This window comes from Phalacrocorax carbo, chromosome 3, assembly GCF_963921805.1.
Source record: "Phalacrocorax carbo chromosome 3, bPhaCar2.1, whole genome shotgun sequence".
Classification (NCBI taxonomy): Eukaryota; Metazoa; Chordata; class Aves; order Suliformes; family Phalacrocoracidae; genus Phalacrocorax; species Phalacrocorax carbo.
The window spans coordinates 117009563-117034330 of record NC_087515.1 but is presented as its reverse complement, the minus strand read 5'-3'; the positions used below and the strand labels follow the sequence as shown (position 1 = coordinate 117034330).

Below are 24768 nucleotides of genomic sequence, written 5' to 3'. Positions count from 1 at the left end.
TATGGAGGCACCTTCAGAAAAAGTACATTTAGGATAATTGGTGGAGAAGCCTGTATAAATGTATGTTTAGTAACTTGGCTCATTCTTAGTACGATGTGAGCAATTATAGATGTATAAAGCATGTGCTGCTTCAGGCAAGTCTGAATGGATCCGATCATTATTTCACTTGGAGTTTCTCTTAAAAGTACTTTTTTTTCTGTAATTAAGGTAGTCTAATCTAGAAATCATACAATTGAAATCAGTTATTGGCTTTACCTCAAGCTTTTACTGAAGTCTGGCTCCAGTATCAGTTCAGTAAAGCCAGAACTTCACCCCATATTACTGTGTTTTTTTAAAACTGTCAAAGGAAAAAGATGGATTTATTTAAAGGAAAATATGTAATGGAAAGAATCAAATGGAAATACTGAAATTTGTGGAGAAAAAACACTTTTTAAATGACGCATACTTTATTTTTAGTTCTCTTCCTACAAGTCCCCGTATTCGAATCTTCCGAATGCAAGACCCTGAAAGAGGCCAAAGAACGTTGAATTTCCAAAATAGGAATGACAAAGAGGAAGATCAATAAGTATCTCTGTGTAGTAATACGGCATACTGTTGAGGATAAATGTGTAACGATGTGTGTAAAGTTATTACTTCCCGATGCTGGAAAAGAGGATCTCTTGTTAGATACTCTCAGGAAAAGGTGATGTTCCTGCATTTTGGGGATTCTTTGGGTTTTTTGTTTTTGTTTTTTTTTTGTTGGTTGGTTTGTTTGTTTTTTTAAGAATTACTGTATGTGTACAGACCCAGAATAACCACAGTTTTGAAGACGAGAAAATCCTGAATGTTGATATTTTTAACTGCTAACTAGTAGAATTTTCTATCAGTTGTTCTGCTTTTTCTTCTGGAAAATATAAAATATATTTTGTATAACTATGGAGTAATATTTTAATAAACAGTGAGAACTGATACTTGTGGTAGTGTCTTAGTGTCTCTACACACTTATAATTAGCGTTAAGTTAAAAATGTTGGTTTCTTCCTAGTTCTGCTTTATTTCTTAAACATGTGTTGATACATGCAGTCAAACATGTGTTTCCTTTTTTTTCCAGTGGAACCACAGCAGCTGAATGTGAGAAACTATTAGTACTTCTAGAGTATACATTTTTCACTTATTTGACAGTATTTGTAGTATTTTCTCTAGGCAGGAAAAAAGTGCTTTTATTTCTTCCTGAAGAGTTTGTAGGGAAGAGTTTGAGTTTCTCTGGACATGAGCTCACAAAACCTAGCAAATTGTGGCTTTATAAACTTAAATTCTTAATTCCAATAAACCAAGTTCTTGTACAGTCTGAGTTTGCAGGTATAGGCTAAATCTGTACATATTCATTGTATTATAACAAACTAAAGTGACAGAAGTCCTTCCAATATAGAGGAATGACGTGGAATAAGAATTTTGGGAAATAATATATTAACTTTTGTACACCGTTGTAGTCCTGTGTTTTGTTGGGTGTCCCTGCCCCTCCCTCCCCCAGAACTATACTAGAATTGTTAAAGTCAACTTGCTTTATTTAAATAATACAAGCGTTTGTATTATTGGATAAGAGGGAGAGAGAACCAGAATTTTCAAACTTCTCCAATTTAACTTTTTTTTTCTTCTGTTCTCCTTTCTCCAGGAACTTAAAATTGTTGGGAGCTCTTCGGAAACAATCATGTTTTAGATTTCAGCCATTAGACATTCCTTTTTTTTTTTTTGTGCTACGGGGATACTAAGCCATTGAGACTATTCAGAGAAAAGTTCTGCAGTTTCTACGGTTATTTACTGAATACAATTCCTCAGTAAAACCTCACTGCAGTGTAAGCTTTCACTTGACTTCATACCCAAATTTGTTTTTAGCTGCTGCCTGGTATTTTGTGTTCTTTTATGTTGCTTAGTTTTTACACAAGCATGTATTAAACTTGTAGGTATCTCTAAAATATGGAAGCGAGTGTAGAATTGAAGGCAATACACTGAGGAAGCCAACTGCAGTCCTAGTGTGTTCTAACTGTAGGAATTAAGTCTAGGCTTCAGGCGTCTACTGCTGAAAGCCCAAACAGGCTTGTCGCAGCCTTGAGGTTACTGACAAAACGGGGCCGGGCTTTCTGTGGAAGTGTGTGGCAGAAGAGAGACAGGCAATGGTCATAAATTGAAGTAGGGGGGGTCTGGCTGGATACACCAGGGGGAGGGATTGTTCATGATGAAGACAGGAGGTATTTGAGCAGGTTGTCCTGACAGGCTGTTGAATCTCCATCCTGGAGGCTTTTGGGGTCTGAATAGGCTGCTGCACCTCCTTCAAGGCAGGGGCTTGGACAAGAGATCTCTGGAGGTCTTTACCAAACTAAACAATTCCCTAATCCTGTGAATGGATGGAATATATATTAAAGATACAATTTGTTTAGGATTATGTGAAATTACTGGGGCAGTGGGGGTGACCATACGAAGTGTGTACGTGGCAGAACTTGCCTGAACACGGGCTCAGTTTGTACTGGGAGTCCTCGGTACTATTACATGATCATGAACCACATGTTCAGTTTGTCTTGATTTTATGATGAAACTAGAATATGTTTCAGACCCTTTTACGATCTGAAATGATAGAATGGCATAGCATTACTTTTTTTTTTGGACACTGAAGAAAATCAGGAGGAAGAGTGTAGAGGCAGGAGAGCGAAAAGCATTTATCTTCACTCTAATGAGTTGTGTGGAGAAAAGAGCTTAAGGAAAATTACCACATTCCTACTGAGCTAACACTTCAGATTTCTCCCAAGTTTTCTATAGACTTACTTGAAATATTGGAGCAGTTGGCAACAATTCTGGTCTTTGGTTCAAATCAATATATTGTATTTATTCTAATCTACCACTGTACTTGATGAAAATGTGTGCCTGACTGTAATTATTATAAGGAACTGTTTTCATGGTAGAGGATTAGTTCTGAATAAACAATTACTGAAGCACTTGCTTGGATGCACTTATTTTTGCAGTGATCCTACTGAGGTCTCAAAACGATCTTATTCTTGGTACTTTACATACAGAGTTTACTAAACCAGCTACCTAGAGAGAGAATTGCAGTGCTGATACCACATTCTGTGACGGAGCTGTTGGCCATTTTGGATGGCAATGCATTGCTTAATGCTGCATTAAAGTAAATGGAGCCTGTCCAGCTACATAAATTTGAGGTGCAAGGGAATGTAGAATGAGGTACTGCTTCTCTAATAAGTGTATCTAAACCAAAGAGGCACAAATTCCCAGAGATACTCAACAACCTCTCCACAACTAGCAATTTAAGCCTAAGTGGAAGCAATGGGCATGTCGTTCTCAGATGTATGTAACATTTTCAGGATGTGTTTTATTTTTAAGTTACAGCCAAATGTACAAAGTATACTGCGCTCTCATTTGCTAAGACTATTACCTGTGTAGTCTACGTGAACATCTGGTATCAAAAAATGAAATTGAAATTTCTGCCTTTTGCTGTTTGTTTGGAATACAAAGAAACTTAAATATGAGAGGATGGCTGTGGTTGTGACAACTGATTCCGTGTTCCCCCCACCATGTTTGTTAGCAAAATGTGTCAAACTGTTTTCTGTTGGGGTTTTTTCCCTCAATTTTAAGATGAGCTTCACTCTTCAAATTTGAAAATACAGAGAATGATTTGGTTTGTGTCATGTTTTATTATTTGATTTTTAGCTAATAAGAGTACTGTCTCGCTTCTTCATAAGGTAAAGAAGAAATATCAAACATGCAAGTGCAAGATGTTCAGACAATTTTTTTTTAATGTAATCCTGCAAGCAACCAAATGTTTAAAGCAACAGGGACATGTGGTGTAGGAAGGTTTTTTATCTGCAATATCTGCAGTCTGCTAGTTCTCGATGCTTTCCCAGGGCTGTGCGGAACTTCTGCTTGCCTCAGTGTAGATATTGATTGATTGATGCACACAGAATTGAGGAGGAAGGTGGCTCTCTTCACTATCCCTTCTCAATCATCACACTTTGTGGTTGTTAATTTATCAGTAATACTTTTTAACAACACGTCTGTTTATGCTAAACCTGGGGTAGTTTAGTGCATGCGGTAAGAGGAAAGACTCTTGCTTAGGGAGGGAAAAACATTAGAAGACCAGGTTTGGGGCAAGCAAATAAACTGCATTTGACTTCCAACTAGCTTAAAAAGCTACAGAAGCACAGGTCTAGCAGGTATACTGTTAAATCGTAGCGTTAGCATCTTGGAGGATAAACAGCTGCTCTGTTGGTAAATACAAGAACTACAACTTCTGGTTTCCGATAATGTGACTTTTCTAGTGAGTGAGTGCAAAGACGTTTTCCTCATGCTTTCATAATGAAATATATATTTCCCAGTAGTACAGTGACGGATAATTCAAGAGATTGAACTTTTTTTTTTTTTCCTATTACTGTGCTGAAGACATGAAATAAGAATTAGGGGAAAAGGTCAAATGTTATAAATTTATTTTGGGACATATATATTGCAACCTCTGTGGAAGCTTTTGAAAATTCAGGCAAAGATCAATACACTTCCAATAAAACTTTTAAACTTCCAATAAAACAATATTTTAAACATTATATATATATATTTATATATACTTTTAATTAAAGGGAACATTTTAGCAGGATTTTCTTTTTCTTTTTTTATACTGCATTCCTCTGACATAGCTCTTTCCAGATTGAAGGGATGCAAATGAGGTAAGAATTAAGGCAAACCTAAAAGGCATGCAAATGAAGTACATTTATATCCACTGACAATACAAGCACATGTGTGGATCAGACTTAAGAGCTGAGGAACCCTTCCCCTCTGTCTGTCCAGTATTACTTTACAGCAGAATGGTGACATGATTTATAATAAACAGTTAACATTACCGTGGGAATTCAGTGTCACTAACATTACTCAATCTAGGAGACACAGAGCTAGCATCAGTAAAACATGAACAATAAATAATATAATTCACTGCAGCACGGGACTGCTGCACAGGCTTCAGAGGAACAGGGTTGTTATGAAATGACATTGCACACGTCACGTTGTGGCAGTTTATTTTTATAATATATACTTTTAAAATTCTTTAGCAAATGACATTCTCATGCACACAAGTGTTTCAAACACAAGAAGCAAGTCCATTTATAGGTAGTCCAAGCAAATTTTTGTGTGTGTGGAAATAGCTGCAAACTGAATGGAACATTAAACTTCTGTGCAGTCTATGACGCGTTGTACACGAGCTCATTTTTGAATGTCACACTGCAGGAGTAATACAATGGAAGGATCACTCTTTGCAGCTTCTTTGAATTCATCCAGTGTGATCTGGTCGTCTTTGTTCTTATCCATCTTACTGAAGATCTTGTCTACCCGTTGCTCAGGCGTCAGACCATCCTCATTCATTTTCATCATTATCACAGTGCCCACCATTTTGTAGATGGCCTTTGGAAAGAAATCAAATAGAAAATTCAACATACAAATTAACCTGATTTTTTGACCAACAATAAAATGATTGCCAGTTTTTGTAAATTTTTTTTTCTTTTTTCCTTAGAATCCGATGTCCATATACTTAAAACAAGGAAGAATCTGTTTTACTTTCTTGAGATGTAGATTTGTTTTGGTGGTTGCATTGTGCATCCTGCAATTAATTTCTTTGGCTATCTTGTTTCGCAGTGTAAAACTGTTCTAACCTATTCTCTGGATCAACTGTTTATTTGGTGTTTAGTCACTTCATTGAAACATTTCACATAAATTCTGAATAATCAGTTTTAGAAGTCATCACCTTTTAATAGCTTTCTATGTGTACATGTGAGCAAAATCTGGTATTAACTACTGTGGTGAGTAGCTGGCAGATGATAAGGGCGGTAAACTTTATCCTTCCTGTTATATGCTATGGTCATCTTAAAGCCCATCTGTGAGAGCTCACTTAAAAATAGTGTGTTGTTATCCCTATAAATTTCTGTAATCATCTAAAGTTAATCTCCAATAAGGTTTCAGCTACTTGAGCTACAAACCAGTAATTTCAAAGGTATCAAGTGATTTTGAGATAGGCTTTGCAAATCCTTTGCTGTGCTGTTCTTATGGTTAATCTGTTCACCAGAAAAAAAAAATACCTCTTGATATTTAAAAGCTCATATGCACACAGGTGCTCTCTGCAATTCTCAAAGATTACATCTATTAAAATGCTAGTGTGCTTCCACCAGTTAGGTATGAGTCAGTATAGGATGAATGTATGTAATGTACATTTTCAACGACACAGTACAGCCTCCTGTGTGCTTAAAATCTAAAGGGTATGCGAACAAGTCATCAAATTTCATTAATGTTCAGACGTGTTATTTTTACATGTCGTACTGATCTCACCTCTATAATTTCCAGCATTTCCACTCTTGTAATTTTACCGTCACCATCCAGGTCGTACATGTTGAAGGCCCAGTTCAGCTTTTGCTCGAAACTGCCTCGTGAGGTGATGGACAGCGCACAAATGAACTCTCTGAAGTCGATGGTCCCATCTCCGTTTTTATCAAAGGTTCGGAAGGCGTGCTGGGCAAACTTTGAAGCATCTCCATATGGAAAGAACTGCAAAATAAGATAACAAATAGAACTGTGGGCAACGCAAGGCAGCAAGCTCTATACCTGCCTGCAAAATACTGAAGTGAGGCATTTATGAAAAATTGCTGGTGGGATTTGTGTGAAACTGAAGATAAGCGATGTAAGCTTCTGGAACAGTTACAGTGTAATGGTTATTAAAAACTTATTCCTACAACAACCTCTTAGCTTACCGCAAACTACATTACAAATGTATTTAACCCTAATTTAAAGCTAAATTAACTAGATGAACCTTAAAATGAAGTTGGGTACAAATGGGAGATTCTATGAAATACGGCAACCGAGGTGCATTTTAGCAGTATTTTTTCTGCCTGGGAGTAACCAGCCCGTGACACGTTGTAACCAAGGCTTGTTGTTATGTAGCTTTATTTATTAAAGAAAAATAATCCACACATAGCATAAAAAGCCAGGAACATACGTTCTCTTCTGCCAACCAACATAATGCGAGAACGTAAGATGAGAACTGAGATTCAGTTAAACAATACAGGACAATGCTTGTCATGTTTAACATCCAGTATCAGTGAACACTGCGACTGACTGTAGCTTAACAAAACATTTTAAATGACCATAACACGTAGGTTTGCAGGTGATATTTTTTTCCCTTGAGAAATGTTTGACTGAAAACATTTGAGACAGCAGCTGTTCCTTCTGTGGCCCAGACTCAAGAAAACACACCTTTTAAGAAAGGGAGTTTTAGACCAGTGCTGAAGCCCCACTGCCGTGAAGGGACTGTACACAAATGATGTTTGTTTCTATAACCCCAGCACAATTTCACGGAGGTTTTCATGCTCCTGAAATATAGATGTGCATTGCTCCCAATCTGAGCGCCATGTCATTTTGTGCTTTTTAAAATTCCAATTCTTAGTAATTATTGCATTTAATAATGTAAGTTTGAAGGAAAGACTCCAGTGGCAGCCGAGGAAGTGGATCTGCGTTTTACAATTTTCCATTTCCCTGTCCAGAGCTTTCACTGCAGGCTGATGGTTGCTGTGGTCAGCTGTGAGAGCTCTTGAACAATACACTCCGATTTCATGGAGGATCTTAGGGACCTCACAGCATATATGGAAATGGGCACTACTAATTGTCTGACTAAACACAGATGTAGAATATGGCAAGCCTTTGCTGCTTTTCCTTTGAGGAGGCCAAATGTGGCCATTTGGATACCGTGTCTTTCCCTAAAAAATGCAAAACTTGGTGCACAGCCTGCTGCTTGCAACAGATCTGTGGCGATGGGGGTCACGTCAGGAGCCACTGCTGCGCTGCCAAGGGGGCCCTAAACTAAAAGTTTCCCTTCAACTTACTGTTCCCTCTGATACTTTTCAGACACAATTCAGGATAACCTTTGCATTGCTGTAGAGGTATGATTGCTAGACAACTCTTCTGCGGCTCAGTGGCGTTTTAATCTATGCAAAATCTTCCTTAAATTTTGCCCACCTCCAGCCATCCTGAGTATTGCCCTGATGTGAATTACACACAAGGGATGCAAATCTTTGTATTATCCTAGAGGAGGTATTAAATATGCCCATCTCCGTTCCCAAGTGTCTTTTTGGGAAGATGTTTGAACATGGTGTGGAGGCATCGAGAGAGGGAGACTGTACCCTCTCCAGTGATATTTTGTCCAGGTCAGCATCATTGTTCTAGTTGCTGTTTTCTCATTTGACTTTGTCTGGGTCAGCATCCAGCTGCTGCTTCTATGCCCCTTCTCTAAGAGCTGAAAGCGGCATTTGGTATCGTCTCCTCCTGAAAATGTAACTTATGGGCTTGTCCCGTTTCTGTTTTGATAATACAAACTGATGGAGCTGTAAATACCTCAAGGTACTGCTGCAGCTCTTTCTGTGCCTTCTGTTTTTTGACCTTTAAAAAAATTTTGGACCCTTGTATGGTAGACATGATTTGGCTCGTAAACACGTACAAAGATACAGGGACTCTCTGATACAATTCAGGACTGCAGCGACTGCTGCTACCAGACCTCGCTGAATTGCTCTTCTAGTGCAAACCTCAACCTTTTGTCAAAGCAAACAGAGCTCCCTCTGTGGGAAGGCTCTTGGGGCTCACACCTCTAGGCTCGGCTGTGTCAGTACAAAGTTATGTGAATGTTATCCAAAACCTGAATGTTATTTGCAGGTTATTGAAAATCCTGCTCATTGCTTTCTCTTCTTCATGATCTACCTTTTCCCGCAACTTCTGTATCAACTGGAGATGTTAATGTAGGTAATATTTAATTTTACGTGCATGTGTGTGCGGGGTATAAATATATGCACACTTCTGCAGATCACTGGTGGGAAGTTAAGAAGTGGCTCTTGTGCCCTGTAGCTCCAACCGGGACTCCACTGCCCCCTCCCCCCTTCCTATGTCTTGGGAGCTTGCTGGCTGTTCAAAGCCGAAAAGACAATTAGAATAATCTCTTGCTTTTTAAATCTGATCTAATCGCTGCCCTGTGACACATACGAAACAAAACTTTTGGTGTTATGAATTTTTTTTTACGTTATGAAAACAAATTTTTGTTACAAAACAAAGTACTTCAGAATTTTACAGTCTTCCAAGTGCTTTGGTTAAGAGCTGACTATTGCTGAGGATGCGGCCTGACTGGTATTTCTGTGACTGTCACTCCGCAGTCTCTCTAACAGAAAGGCAAGCAGCCAGAGGGAAATGGGATAATCTTTTTCACTGTCCACAGAAACAAAACACATTCAGATGCTTTCTCCTATGATCCAGACTGAGACATGGTACAAATGTACTGGTGGAACCAAAGAACTAAACTACAGTGAAGCAGCTCACCTATAAAAATGGCTAAGAAGTAGCAGACACCCAAAAATACTCCAGAGCCCAAGAACAAAGTGGGGGATTAGAAGGGGTCAGTAGCTGGATATGCCGAAGACCATTTCTAAATTATTCCTGGGGAAACATGAACATATCATTCAGTTTCCCACCAGAGGAGCATAAGCAAGCTGCGCTTACCTCTTGTGCCAGTCATACCATTAACCTCACATAGCGGGGAGAAAAACATCCTTCTAAATTTTTCATCACAGACAAGACAACGACTACCTACTTGAAGACTTCCACTGGCCTGTTTTGAAATGATTCATAAATTAAAAATGGAGTAAAAGAAAACCAAAACAATTACAGAGTAAAAGAAGCCAGCTCTGGTAAAACATCATTTGACTATTTAAATGTAGTGAGGCCTTAGCAAGGTGTAAAGGCACAGACTTTAACTACTCAGCTAAGTACTTAAATACTTTAAGTAGTCAGAGCCAAGTGGCAATAGGAGGCAGATCTCTGGAAGGCAGGGGTAGTATGAGGAGGGTGGTTTAGTCCACCTGAAATGGCACTCTGACATGAGCTCAGTGAATGCCTCAGAAACAAGAAGCACAACTGGGATTTTCAGAGGCTACAGTCACTGGGCAGGTCAGTGCCTTCAGCTTTCAGCCTTCCCTGCAAACCCTTGTCCAGGTGACCAGTCTACATATGAAAACAACTAGTTCCCTTCTGCTGCAATGGTACCACTGAAAAGTGCGCTCTGTTCACCAGATTGTGCTCTGTTTTTCCCTTTTCAGCCAAAAAGCAAGGCAAAATATACCTGCCTGGGCTTTTTACAGTGACCGAATCCTGGTCATTCCTTTTTCTTTCTCCTTCTCTACTCTCATCTCTTGCTTGGCCTGTGCATCTTCTGACTGGTTAGATCAATATGCTGATGTGTGAAGAAAGTGTTAGCTCTACAGAAAACTACCAATTAGGTAAGGAAAACAGAAGAGAAAAAAAAAGAATCCCTCTTATTCTGCTTCTAAATTCTGGAGGGGAAGATTGTCTTGCAGATTCTTAGCTCCCAGAGTGTTTCTGTACACCTTTCTGGTATATGGGGGCCTTTCAAAGGGTCCTGGAATGAGAATATCTAGCGAATAGCATCTATAAATTGTACATTACTTGAGTCTTGGGGAAACTGATCAAATAGCTAGAAATATTTAGCTGCTTGGCTGCAGATGTTTCTGACTTCTTTGAAGCAATGCTGTTCACAGACAGCTCTGTGACCAACTCTATTCAGATCATCTTTGGGAGGCAGTTATTGAAAAAGCATAAAGTGTATGCTAAAGCATATGGCTAAAGCTTTAGCATATGGCAAAAATAAAATCAAAAGCAATACACTGTCCCAAACTCCCAAGTGATGGGGGGGCCAAAAAAGATAGGTCTCTCCTTGATTGGTGGGATGGGGCAGAGACACTCTACAGATAGGCCTGAGAGGTGCTTTGTTTTTAATGCGATGTTCTACCATGTTTGAGATGCATTTCTATTAAAATGGAAATTCTGTTATAAACCAGAGAAAACCAGAATTAGCGCAGTGTACAGAAAGCTGAACATGCTGCCTACACAAGCATCTAGGTGGGAGCTGGAGCGCAGTGTGGGAGAGCAGGAGGTGGTATGGGGCGGCTGTATCCCAGGGACAGAGGAGATGGAAGAAGCAGCTGCCAATTCCCCCAGGAGCTGAGATGCCCCGCTCGGGGCTCAGCACCACCACGCTCTGCCGAGGGCTGAAGCAGCGAAGAGGAACGAGTGGGGCACAGCCAGCACAAGGAGCAGCATGAGCGTTGTTGGGCGCCTGTATGTGGAAACAAGCCTAGCAGTTGGCTCCCATGGGAAACACCTGATACAATTGATTCTGTTACACTTGAGGAAGGAGTTTCTCTTTTTATGTACTTTTTTAGGGTTGTCTTTCCTCCCTATAATGTTTGCTAAGCACCCAGTTCACTTCTGTGAGTGGAGAACATGGGCGCTTTGAGAATCAGAAAGTTTGGCTGCTGGTAGAAGCTCAGACTGGTTATTTTTTACAGCAAACCTCTTAAATTTGAACCCAGATGCTGATAGCTGCTGGTCAATCCCATCTTACAGATCCTCGGAAGCAAGAAGCCCTTCAAAGTGTATTTGCTTAACAGCTGTAACAGCTGTTACCCACAATCTTTTCTGTACAGGGACCAAGTTCAGATTTGAGGTTTTATCCCCAGCTTCATACGTCACCAGTCAGATACAGTCTCCCACTCTGCAGAGCCACAGCGTTAAATCTGAAACTACAGTACATGGATACTGTGGGTATTTTCACCGTGAGATAAAGCTGTGGCGATATTTTGGTCACTGAAGGGGACACCTGCAATGACTGGGCAGCAGGTTGCTGCTCACTAGTTTTTCAAGAGGGCAAAGAGCTGGGCTCCTGCCAGCACTACAAATGCAGAAGTTGAGGAGATAAGAAAAAAGAATACTTTTCAATTATCTCCTTTAGAAAAAATAGTTGTAACTTACTATAACATACTGTGCTCTTGCACTTCATGTCTTAAGGCATGAGAAGGGGAAGAGATATATAGGCTGCGTCCATCAGGACCTGGTTGTGCCTCTCTGGCACCAGGGTGACCTGCAGGGCTGCAGCCTCTGCCTGCCAGCACCTCTTTGTACAAAACTGAAAACTAATGTACAAGAGCATAACCACAGCAGCACAAGAAGACACAGCCAGTATATTTGTCCTTCTTCTGGAAGAGATTTGACTGCCCTGGGAATACACAGCTCAAGGGCAGGTCAGGACAGATACACCTTTACAATAGATGAAGACACATTTTCACAGCTTCCTGCAGATGTATGGATTAAGAATGGATAAGGCACAGTGTGCCCCTCTTATTCATGTTACGTCTCCCCTTTATTCTCTGGAGTAATGCCAGTGAAATGAACGTGAAAGGCTGTGAGCTGCCTCCATGCCCAGCGTGGGAGCAGAAAGGGCTGGCAGGAGTATCCCGCCAAGGGTGATGGGGACCAGTGGGGAGGGGACCAGGGACAGGGCAAAGCTGAGCAGGACGGGGCTGTGCGCAGGAGCGCCTGCGAGTGTGAGAGACACAGCATCGCCCTGGATCAGTGCATGCATCGCTCTTTGGTCAGTGGAGAGGCTTCTCCGAAGAGCCACCTGAAGCAGTCAAATTAGGCGTCAGAGACTTCTCCCTTGACTGGCTGTAGGGGGAGCAGAGGCATCATTAAACTTAAGTTACTTTCTAATTGCAAAGTCTTAAGTCAAGTCCTTCACAGTCCTAAGCGGAGAGACGTCCAGTCCTTGTAATTCTCAGACTAGGCCCCTTCCCAGCTATCTTCTATATACTTTTGGCTGCACAAGTGTTTCAGGACTTGCCTACAAAACAGGCTTTCCAAAATCACAGCAGTGGGATGCTGCAAAACCCTTTCCCTCCTGAAAGGTCTCAGCTTGGACATGGAAATGCCACGCTCGCCTCCCTTCCCTATCTGAGACAAGCTGAACAGGCAGCTCAGGAGAAAGCACTGCCTACAGCATAGTATGGATCAGGGGAACGTGAGGTCCCAAACTGGGAACAGCTGGTGTGAACTAATACTAAAGGGATCAGAAAGAGAGCAAACTTTTTTTTTTTTTAACAAATCAGTGGTTGAGGAACTCCTTTAGGAGAGAAGAGATTTGGATTCTAGCATTTCCCCCACTAAATATATTTAAAAATCTACTTTAACCTAGGTAATTTTCACAATTCTCCTTTCCTTTCATCTGCATCTTAACTGCTACGATACTAAGCACACGTATATTAGTGGCAATATGGGCCAATGCAAACAATCCAATTAATTGCTTCAGCGGGTTTTGAATTGGGCCTATGATCATGCTAAATCTGAAAGCATTTCCATAGCACTTTCTAGTTATGTCCATGGTTTTTCCCTAAGTTAGTATTCATTGGATGAGATCTTTAATGAACTGAAACACATCCAAATGTTGTTATTCGAGTCCAGACACCCAAGGGCCTTCAGGCAACCAAGGCAAAACCCACAAAAGGACAAGGCAATGAAGGGTACTGGACAATCGCCTTCATAGCCAGGTCTCTCACCACTTTCAGGTGTCCAAATATTCCAGCTGTGGATTTCCAAGGGCTTTCCTCACACAACTCTTCTGTCTAGACTTTGGAGATCCTGTTCCCAGAGGCAATTAACCACATGTTACTGTGCTGAAGTCCTTCTGTGGCTCCTATCCCCAACTGACATTTAAATGAAAGCATTTAGATAACTGCTGAGGATTTGAGTCTCAGAGCTCTCCAAGGCAGAAGTTTACTGCAGAGACATGCAGACACATAACAGGCAATGAACGAGCACCCAAGAATTTGGTTCCACAGAAGCAGAAGTAATTTCAACAGCTATGCATGCTTCCATTAACAATTTAATCAAATGTTAAGGGATTTGGGTCCCAGAGATACAGACGTTCCTGTCCTGTTCCCAGATCTCAGCCACAGAGTAGCAGCATATCAGCAGAGAAAGGCACATCATATGCCTTCAAAAGGTCTGGGGCTATCTTGCTCATATGCATTGAAAATAAAGTGAGGATTACAATGATTTAATTTCATTACTGAAATTCCAGGGGGTGGAATTGGACCATGTCTCCACACTGTGCTAGAGATGGGATGCTGTAACAGTTCCAGACATGACGTTCAGACGTGTGCTAGAGATGGGACCCTCTTCTCAACCTTCTCCTTATCCTCTGTTCCTCTATATGCTATATTATCACTCCGTTATGCAGAGAAATCCTAGGAGAGGTTTAAAAGCTCTTGCAATAGCTCACTCCCAGTTACAGCACTGATGCCACTCATCTCCACATGAGCTGAAGCAAGTGCTGCACTAATGGGGCTGATGGGGATCCCAGGTCTCTGCTCCACCAGAGTACAGCCAGAGGAAAATGGGCAGGCTGGTTGGGTCTTGTGTGTTAATGATGACTGTAAAAACTGCCTGAAATAGCAGCAGGGTTTTGTGGAAAACGTTTCAAAGCCGAGAGCCTTGCCTAACCACATCTTGTGTGTGTTACCAGGCTAGCTAGCTTAAAATTTCCTTTGCTAAGCTATTTTTACTCTGCAGATGACGCTGGAAAGAGCAAGCATAGTCCTAGCAAACTCTGTTCATGGCTAGTCATTTGTTTCCTCTGTTTTCCAAAATACAAATACATGAATAAAACTGGTACTACTGTGTCAGAGTTTGCACCTTTTGACATCGAAGCTCAATGTATTACCGTTCGGCACTAATGTAACCCAAGAAACAGCAAGATTATCAAAGCAGACGATATTTAGACTGCCCACACGTAGGACTGCAGCTTCTGCTGATGGAATATGCAATAAAGCAACTGCATTGATGCATTTTTTTCTCTTTTTCTCTTGCATAGCTGCTTCAGAAGTCAGGTTCATTTTGTGTTCCTCCTACAGCTGCCTTTACCCAGAGCAAAACATTATCAGTTTTCCTGTTTTTCCCTCTTCTCCCAGTCAGTCTCTGAAGGGTTATTATCTTCTTCCAGCTTGTCATAACATGTAACAAAGCAATTCACACCCAAAGCATGTGAGTCGGTATCTGGGAGAAAGGCCATTTTTGGCTCGGCTCTAGCCTTTGTACTATGTTTTACACAAACAAAAGGTCTACTGGGCTGACCCACTGGGAAAATGCAGGATTGGAGCATGCAGTTCAAGCCAGTATTGCAGGTCTGCATAGGTTTTACCAGCCAGATTCCTTCAGAGCAATCAAGTTCTCTTGAGTCAGCCAAAGAAATGAGCTGAGTATCAGGAAAGGATTAGCCCATAGGATTACAATGGATCAGTACACATGAATCTGGGTTTCAGGCTGACAGGATACAAATCTGAACCTTTACACTGGCAAAATTCATTGCTGCAAAGCAGAAACCAGCATGGTATTTCCTGCAGCAAGGTGAATAAAAACAGGCACCAGGGGTAAAGCATCAGTTGCAGAGCATGAATGATACCGAAACATGAGGAAAAAAAAAAACGACCCTTATACACTGTCCCAGTGCTAATCTTCACAGTAAAAGCCCTCCAGCCTTTTGCCCCCATAGATGCTGAGTCTGGTATAGCTTCACTCTTAAGCATACCTGCAGTGTAAGGTAGAAATGTCCCACGTAGAAAGACTGTCTCCAGCCACCTGGCTTCAGCTTGCCAGGGGGTCCCAAGGCAGTGGGCAGCATCCACAGCCATGGGTCTATAGGTTTCAGCAGCAGCTGAGCTATGGCATTGAGCCTCTGGAAAGGATAATCTCAAGGACCACCAAAGACCAGAGTCTAAACGGCTATTTAGATCCAGGTCTCAGTTCCCCATGTGTAAATTCGTGAGAAGTCCTCACCTCAGAGGCATGCTGTGAGGATAAGCACAACAAGGGACTGAAACTGTTTCAGACACTGCTGTAGTGGGAGTCATAGAACTAGCAAGAACTGGGGAGAACTGCCAAAACTTATGGATGTTTACTGCTTATGGCTCTGCTCAGTAGCTTTAATGCTGTGAACACGTATGCATATAGACACATGGGGAGGCTTATAAGCAGCTGTTAGCTCTTCAAATAAAGAAGAAATACTTCAAAGAGCCAAAAAAATCTAACTTCTCCCCTTCACAGGGAAAATTCACAACTTATAGAGGCTGAAGTGGGGTCAGAGAAGAGTCTCTGTCTTTTCCAGATCTCCAAGGACAGTGACTAGCTCTGACATTATTAAAGACTAAGTCACCCTGCCTTGCAGATGTTTTCAGCCACTGCAGAAATGCATATTTGAAGTATACGGACAAGAAATATATGAAGATTTAGGAGATGACCTTGAATTATCAATACCAGGTCCTTGCAACTGTGTGAGACATGGGTTAAGTTAAGACACCAGAGGACAAATGCACACCACAGGCTATGATAAAGCAAGAGCCACAGTAAAAAAACAAAAGCTAGAGTCAGTGTATGCCAAGAGGCTGGAGGAAGATGGATGGGAAAAGCGAAGCCATACTGCTTCTTCTCAAACATCCATCTGGCAGGATCTACCTCTTAAAAAAACTTTCAGCCTGAAAAGTTAATCTCTATATTCACATTTCTGGGGAATTAGTCATTAACTAGCAGGAAATGAATCGATTTTCAATCTCAGTTTTTCTCTGATTAGATTTGGACAATAAACTTAATTGAGCTGTGTAGCTCAATACACTAGCATATCAGTTATTACTCAGTGCTAACAAAAAAAAATTCAGAGAAAATTGTTGTCAAAACAATTAGTATTGCTAGTGCATAACACCATGACTACTGCTGATTAAATGTTATTTCTCTTTGATCTTCCTTAACTGAGCAGCAGCACTGGAACACTTTATTTATTTTAAGCTTGGCAGTGTCTTCCACTACCCTAAGGTCAGCGATAGCACAGGGCTATGACAATGTCAGCATCCTGCTGTGCTGTAGCTATGCCCCAGTCTAATTACAACATCCTTTTTCTTGACACCATGTTATCTCTTTAGGAATCTGGGAACATACCAGATGGAGAATACACTGATCTAGGACATTCCTTTTTTTTTTTAATCCTTTTTTTTTCCCCAGTAAAGATCATCTGACTCCTTTTTATTTCTGAAAAAGGCTTTATTTTCCCAGTGAGTTTTTGCTCCCAAGGTTCAGAGTATTAACTTGAATGCTGTGCCTGCAGTGTTGTGAAGCCCTTAGTGCAAATTTCCCAAAAGAACGGGACTACAGAAGCATCAGTAAGTGCTATTTCTAGCCAAAAAGGGATTTGAAACACGAATCACTAAAGTCTGAGACAACCATCTTATGAATATACAGATGGAACAGCAGAAGAAAATTCTCATGCCTGAAATATCTGACTGTCTCATATATTTATGTAATAAGTCCTGCTAAAATTCTTATACATATGGAGCTATTATAGCCCAGTAGCACAGAAAGGAAGCTGCAGAAAGAGAAGGAAAACGGCTGTAGCTGGGAGTATCAGAGAATGGAGGATTTGAAACTCAAGTTCTCAGTGAGTGCTAAACTACAAAATCCCTGCTCATGATACTGAGTGCAAAACCTGCTAATTCAGGAGTTACCAGCAAATAGCTTTAACTTCTGAGGAGAACTATCAATTCCCTTCCAAGCACCGCTCACTCTAGTGAGCTGGGAATTGGTGGACTTCGGTATCTTCTCCAGTTCATAAAACCTTTGACCATAGAGCAGTGATAAACCTTTCCATCCAAGGAAGGAAACTACAACATGAAGTCCAGAGAGACCAAAGGAGCAGAAAAAGAGGGAAGTCATATGGTACGAGTACCTTGAGAGCACTTGGTCTGCTGAGAAAAGCATTAAGTATTCAAGGAGGGAAAATGGGAAGGGCCAATCGCTCCCAAAATCAGCGTGCCCTGCTGCTCGTTGCCATCACATGCTGGAAAAGGGAACCCCAGCCTGCACCTCCAGGCAGCTCAGTCCCAACAGGAACACATGGAACGGGATAAGTAACTGGACTACAGCCACAGACTCTAGGTCAGTCAGTGTGCAGCAGCATGCACTTCATCCCTCTGTGCCCAACCAACCCCAGGGAATGGAATGGGAGTGGTTATTTTTTGTGTTGCACCCAAAAAGCTTAACAACACCCTAGGGCTAGACAGAGTTAATGACTCAGAGTGCTTGGGAACCCACCTGGGCAAATCCTGACAGCTTGGAAAACACACACCATCTGTCCCTAAACACCTGTGGTCTTGGCACACAAACAGGTACTTGATCGGAGTTGGTATGTTGGAATGTTTCCCATGCAGGACAAAAGGGGGAAGTGCTACGGGAATGGGAAGGACCCCAAAGTTACAGATGAAAGGCAGGAGGGATGGTGGCAATAGCGGTAACAGTCAGCATAACAGATAAGGGGCAGGTTGGTTATGACTTGGTATCATCCATTTTTCCCTGTTGTCCCTGCACATTTCCTACTGACTTTTATTTTCAGTACTGAGTTTGAAAGCAGTCTAACAACTCACAGAGGAACCATACCAAAATGAAGTTTCTAATAATTGAAATTGGAAATGGGCCCACATTTCTAACTGCTGCAAGGCCTGTCTCAAAGCTTTTCTTTTGCAATGAAGCTGTGAGCAGATAGGTTTTCATGTGCATTTCTTAAAATTTTGTACAGCCCTACTTAGGAGATCTGTCCTTCTATAGCCCTTCCAATTCTGTTCTTTCGGAGAATAAAAATAAAAAAGGACTTTTTAAACACAGTGCAGTTTTAAGATTCCAGCTTTGCAACATAATGTATTTTCTTCTGTATCTATGCTTTCTCTTATAACGTAAAACCTTTCAAAGGTCAATGCCAAGATGTACAAGCCCAATAGTATATAAAAACTTTGAAATACCAGCATTCTGGTGCAAAGGATCATGCATATATATCTCTGTATATATCTTTGTATATATCTATATGTCAACAGAATAGAGTAAATCAGTTCTTGCTTAGAAAGAATGTCTTGGAGGACAACACTCTTGAGCTCACTGATGTTTAAAAACCCCCAGTTTTATTTACATGAAGTGTTGTTCACATTTGTAGTTCCATGTGAATAACAGTATTATTATCGATGTTATTAATAACCATGGTATCTAGGAATCTTGGTTGAGCAGCATTTGGATAAAACCTAAAGCTCAACATAGAAGAAAAAGAAAGAGGAAAGAGGAAAACTCAGTACAAGGAGCCTGGAAGACTTTTCTTTGTGACTTGAATCCAATGAATTTTCCCAAGGGTGGGAAAGTAGGAGGGAATGACACAATCCATTGTGTCACCTTCTGGGAATTAAGAAGACGTATGGCAGGTCTAGAAGAAACTACAGGTATTAAGACTATGACAGCTCTCACGTACACTGTCTCCTTGCCTATTAGCTCAACAGATCAACTCCCCTAAGGGGAAGGGATCTTGAACAAAGACTTTCAAAGGATAAATGGAAGAATGTAGAGGAGCTTTACATTCTTGTTCCTATCTAAAATGGTGCAAGAAGGGAAAATCCTCATTGTATATAAATTATTTTTTCCAACAGTTATATTCTTTGCTATCTGTAGAAAGAGATGCAGAAAAAATCCTTGTGGGCCATATGGATCACTGCTTTCACACAGAGATGTCATCTCCCTGCATATGCTGTCGCTGTGCTAATGCTGACTGTGCTCATGAGCCAATGCAGACAAAATGTGGATATTGATACTAGTGATAATCTGCACTAGATGGTTCCCAAGGGTGTCACCGTTTTAGGCAACAGGCCAGCTAAAGAAGAAAGTATCACCCCACAGAGTAGAGATTCTCCCTGGTTTCATCCCTCCTACTCCAATCAACTCTTGGGGGATGCAGACTTCTATGAGAGTAAGTGAACTGGATATTTGAGGGGGAAAACATATCCTCAGGTTATGTAACTGTAACTTTGTATTATCACCTTCCTGTGGGTTTCTGTGATTTTATCCACTCTTCCAGGTATCAGATATGATCACAAGGGCTCACTTTAGAGAAATCTGTAAAAAGAATCACAGAATCACAGAATGGCAGGGGTTGGAAGGGACCTCTGGAGGTCACCTTGCCCAACCCCCTGCTTGAGCAGGCACACCCAGAGCAGGGGGCACAGGAACGCGTCCAGGCAGGGTTTGAATGTCTCCAGGGAAGGGACTCCACAACCTCCCTGGGCAGCCTGTGCCCCTGCTCTGGCACCTGCACAGGAAAGAAGATTTTCTCATATTTAAGTGGAACGCCCTGTGTTCCAGCGTGAGCCCATTGCCCCTTGTCCTGTCATTGGGCACCACTGAAAAGAGCCTGGCCCCATCCTCTTGACACCCACCCTTCAGTACTGGACACAGTACTCTGAATATGGTCTCACCAGGGCAGAGTAGAGGGGGAGGATAACCTCTTTTGAACTGCTGGCCACAATCCTTTTAATGCACCCCAGGATATCCACGGCCTTCTTGGCCACAAGGGCACGGTGCTGGCTCAGGGTCACCTTGCTGCCCACCAGCACTCCCAGGGCCTTCTCAACAGAGCTGCTTTCCAGTAGTTCGTAGTTCAGCCCCCAGCCTGTACTGGTGCATGGGGTTGTTCCTCACCAGGTGCAGGACCTTGCACTTGCTCTTGTTGAATTTCATGAGGTTCCCCTTGGCCCAGCTCTCCAGCTTGTCCAGGTCTCGCTGGATGGCAGCACAGCCTTCCGGTGTATCAGCCACTCCTCCCAGCTTGGTATCATCAGTGAACTTGCTGAGGTTACACTCTATCCCTTCGTCCACGTCACTGATGACTATGTTGAACAGGACTGGACCCAGCACAGACCCCTGGGGAACACCGCTAGTGACAGGCCTCCATCCAGGGTCTGTTCCATTGATCACAACCCTCTGAGTTCTGTTGTTGAGCCAGTTCTCTGTCCACCTGACTGTCCACTCGTCCAACCCACACTTCCTTAGCTTGTCTGAGGATGTTATTGTAGACAGTATCAAATGCCTTACTGAAGTCAAGATAACATCCACTGCTCTTCTTTCATCTACCGAGCCAGTCACAGCATCATAGAAGGCTATCAGGTTGGTCAAGCATGATCTCCCCTTGGTGAATCCTTGCTGACTACTTCTGATAACCTTCTTTTCCTCTACATGCCTGGAGATGACCTCCAGGATGAACTGCTCCATCACCTTTCCAGGGATGGAGGTGAGGCTGACTGGCCTATAGTTCCCCAGGTCCTCCTTCTTGCCCTTTTTGAAGATTGGAGTGAAATTGTCTACCTTCCAGTCCTTGGGCACCTCTCCTGTCCTCCATGACCTTTCAAATCTGATAGAGCATGGCTTAGCAACAGCATCTGCCAGCTCCTTCAGCACTGGTGGTTGCATCCCATTGGGGTCCATGTATTTGTGAGCATCCAGTTTACCTAGGTGATCTCTAACCTAATCCTCCTCAACAATGCGGAAGTCCTCCTTTCTTCAGATTTTTTTCTCTCTCCCTCGGGGGTGAGGTGCCTGAGGGCCAGCCTTAGCTATTAGTATAAACTGGAACATGCTGCTTGTTGATTTAAAGCATTGCAAGCAAGAGGCAGCATTGCCTTCTGTCCTGCATTTGCCTCCGGAAGTAACTTAAATCCTTCAGCAAACGGTGTCTTTGAATTTCAGCTCCTTTTTGCGGTGAGAAAACCACCACTGAAGCAAAAAGCTAGCACAGGTAGAGCAGCCTCTTCTGTTACAGATAAATCAACCAGCATAGAGCTTACCTGCCACTTGGTTCCTTTAAGATCTTATAATTATTCATATACTTAGTCTATAAATGACTTAACATTAGAATGCAATGAGACCATTCAAAGGGATATTATAAAATAAATTCTAAAATCTGCAGAGAACAAATTACCTGTAATTAAAAATTATCTTTATCTAAGAAGGTGAACAAAACTATACGAACAAAAAAGATGCATCAATACGCATGCATAAAAGATAGCTACTGTCCATGTCCATCCTTCCAACACCAGGATATCTCATTGCATGCGCTATTTGACACCAGTATAACGACTGAAGTTTCAATAACATAATTGGGAGTCAGCTGAAAAGAAGACACAATAAAAAGCACTTAAGCAATACACTTCTCTAATGTTGATTCATTGCTGCTTTATTTATCACACAAGCTTAGTATAGCTACACATTCTCCTTTGGATTAAGTTACCCTCTGCACACCGGACCAACTGAAGATACCCATACCACTTTAGTTGCGCATAAAATACTGAGCATGACAAATGTAAAACCTATGTCTTCACTGTAGTGGTGAATGCAATTTCATTTCAAAATCAGATCTATTTGAATTCTTTCCCTCGGCTGCAAAAAAATCTCTGAAAACCTGAAAGACCAATGAAATCCACTTGCAAGGAGCAAAATACAAGGTCTATTTATAGACACTGCAAAGCATTTCTAGAGGGATGTATCAAAATCAGTATTTCCCATTAATAAATATTACCTCAAAAATACACTCAAAAATGTAGACTGATGCAATCTGAACTGCCCAGCAGTACAATTATGGTAACTAGCTCACACTGGGGAACAACTGTTGCTTTTCCACACTGAGTAATGAATATGAGTAATAGATTTGACTTTTTCCCCCAAGTATTCTGGTAAACATGTTAAATAAATCAGGTTGTAGGCTTTCATGAATACACAACAACAGCTACTCAGTCCTTAGCAAGCACGCAAAGATACAACAGCAATAATAATGGCACAGAAAGAGTTCAGTACTGGGGTGAGAATTTGAAGGAGGATTAGTCATACATGCCTTCAGATAAGTTAGCTCTTTTCTCTTATGAGAGCAGCAGATCGCATCATCTTTAATATTCTTGTAACCCACAGTAATAAAGATGAATAAAAAGCCCCATAGACATTAGAGGTTGAACAATAAACTATGTAATCATGACCAAACTATTATGCTACCAACTGCTTTCCAGAAAGATGCTGGTTTATGCTTGCCATGAGGGATCCTCCTAGGAACAGTGTTCTTGGTGATGCCAGGTCCCAAAATGTCCTTTTAAAGTTTACAGCTGGGAGATACAGCCCAATTCCTGACACTTCCAAGTTCTTTCATGTCTCCTCTATGAGTTGACTGCAAATAATGCTCTCTAGAGACATGTTATTTCTAGAGGAACAGTCATGACATATATTTCACCTTACTTGATAGACTCACATTTCATGCCAGATGTAATTAAGGATTAAAAATAATGAGCTAATCTAGTTAAATGTTAAATTCTCAAGAAAAAAAAAAATCAAAACCAAAGTTACAAGAAGATGAGAATAAAAGAAAAAAAACATTCTCTCGACTGGTTGTTGTTATCACAGAAATAACAGGAATAACAGGTAGCCATCTTCTCCAGCATGGGGACTGTTCTGTATTTGTTCTCCTATTGCATTCCTTTCTCATCACACCCCTGGCTTAAAGGGTCTTCTCGATGGTCAAAGGATTTTCAGGCCTCTAAACACTTCATAAATCATCCGTGAGAGCCATTCAGCGAACAAGCTCTCTCAAGGCAGCTGTCTCTAGAACGCAACTAGTTTCACAGAGACTCCATGTGGCATCTTATTTAAAAATATGACAGAGTTGGCATTTCATCTGTTCTAGAGTTCATACTCTCATAAAAATAGGGCGAAACCCTCCTCATATCATGAGATCTTTATGGAGAGGTGGCAGCATCTTCATAACTAAGGTTACAATCAGATTTCCTTGTAAAGAAGTCTCAAAATTCTTTGCATCTTTCCTCAGTGACAGCCAAATACCTAAGGGTGATAACACTGCCCAGGCAAAGACCTTCAACAAACCAGCCAGGGAATTCAGTCTCTGAGGATGTAACAAATACTTACTGAACACGAAACATGGGAGATCTGTATATAGTACCTGTTAAACAATAGAAGAGAAGAAATTTGAAATATGCCTTAGACAGGACATGTCTAAAGAAAAATAATAACCTACCAAGCTAATGGGCGCCAGTGCTTTTTAGTGCTGTCAAAATATGGAGAAGCTTGTCTTCCAGGCTGGGGTCTAGTGTCCAACTAGAAAACACAACACTGGAATTTCTTCCTGCGCCTGGATACCTCATCCAGCTGCCAGGGCAGCTTTAGCAGCAGCATCTGCTCTGACCCTGGGCAGAGACAGCTTAGAGGAAAGAAGTGAAAATCCTAAACCACAGCACCAGAGGTCTCAAACAATGTTTTCAGCACTCACCAAAGCAAACACCATTAGCAGTCAGCAGCAGTATTTTTGGTTCTCTGAGTACACTGGAGAGAGAATTCTGAAATCTATGAAGGTCAATCAGAAACTGCTTTCTGAGGTAGCTCTGTTTGTCCTTTTTTACACAAGTGTCAGAAAGAGTCTGTACCTCTGATAGCTCTGTCTCTCCTACTAGAGTGTAAGCAGACCACCAACTCTTAGGAAGCTCCCAGAGCTCAATGGTATTTTGACAGAAGTCTGCCAGTTGGAGATGCCCTGTGTCAAGGTTTTGACTCTCTTCATTTGGAAAACAGTGAGAGAACACTCAAAGCAAGCACAGAAAAAGGTAGATTTCTCACAGCTGTCCAGGTTATTAATGAAGAAAACCATCTAAATTAAATCTAAATAAAGCCCTGCTGGCAGAGAAATAATGTCCACCTGCTGTCAGCATCAATATTTCTTCCAGCCCCACCCCAAAAAATGTTTATGTCTCATTCTCTTATTCACTAGATTTCTGACTGCCACTCAGCTGTGGATAATCCCGACATCCAGTCGATACCACAGTACCTCCATCGTCACCTGTGAATATACCATCTCTATTCTGGTAGCACTGTTTGCTGAAAAACTGTTTTTGTGAGCCGATGTGTTTAAATGTTCTGTCACGTTCAGTTCAACAGCCACCCTGACAAACACCAATTCAGAGCTCGCT

General features: G+C 41.4%; 2 protein-coding genes across 5 annotated transcripts in view; one reads left to right on the top strand and one right to left on the bottom strand.

Annotated features, from left to right (window-relative positions):
* SMC6 (structural maintenance of chromosomes 6) overlaps nt 1–948 on the top strand; it is a 35290-nt gene extending 34342 nt beyond the window's left edge. For all 3 annotated transcript variants that reach the window (XM_064448090.1, XM_064448089.1, XM_064448091.1), the window contains exon 27: nt 457–948. In XM_064448090.1, coding sequence (XP_064304160.1) covers nt 457–565 — 109 coding nt within the window. In that variant the 3' untranslated portion in view covers nt 566–948. The remainder of the gene's footprint in view (nt 1–456) is intronic.
* Nucleotides 949–3655: 2707 nt separating this feature from the next.
* The window catches only part of VSNL1 (visinin like 1), a 93885-nt gene continuing 72772 nt past the window's right edge, over nt 3656–24768 (bottom strand). For both annotated transcript variants that reach the window (XM_064448095.1, XM_064448096.1), the window contains exons 3-4: nt 6347–6562; nt 3656–5428 (exon numbers count right to left, since the gene is read on the bottom strand). In XM_064448095.1, coding sequence (XP_064304165.1) covers nt 5231–5428; nt 6347–6562 — 414 coding nt within the window. In that variant the 3' untranslated portion in view covers nt 3656–5230. The remainder of the gene's footprint in view (nt 5429–6346; nt 6563–24768) is intronic.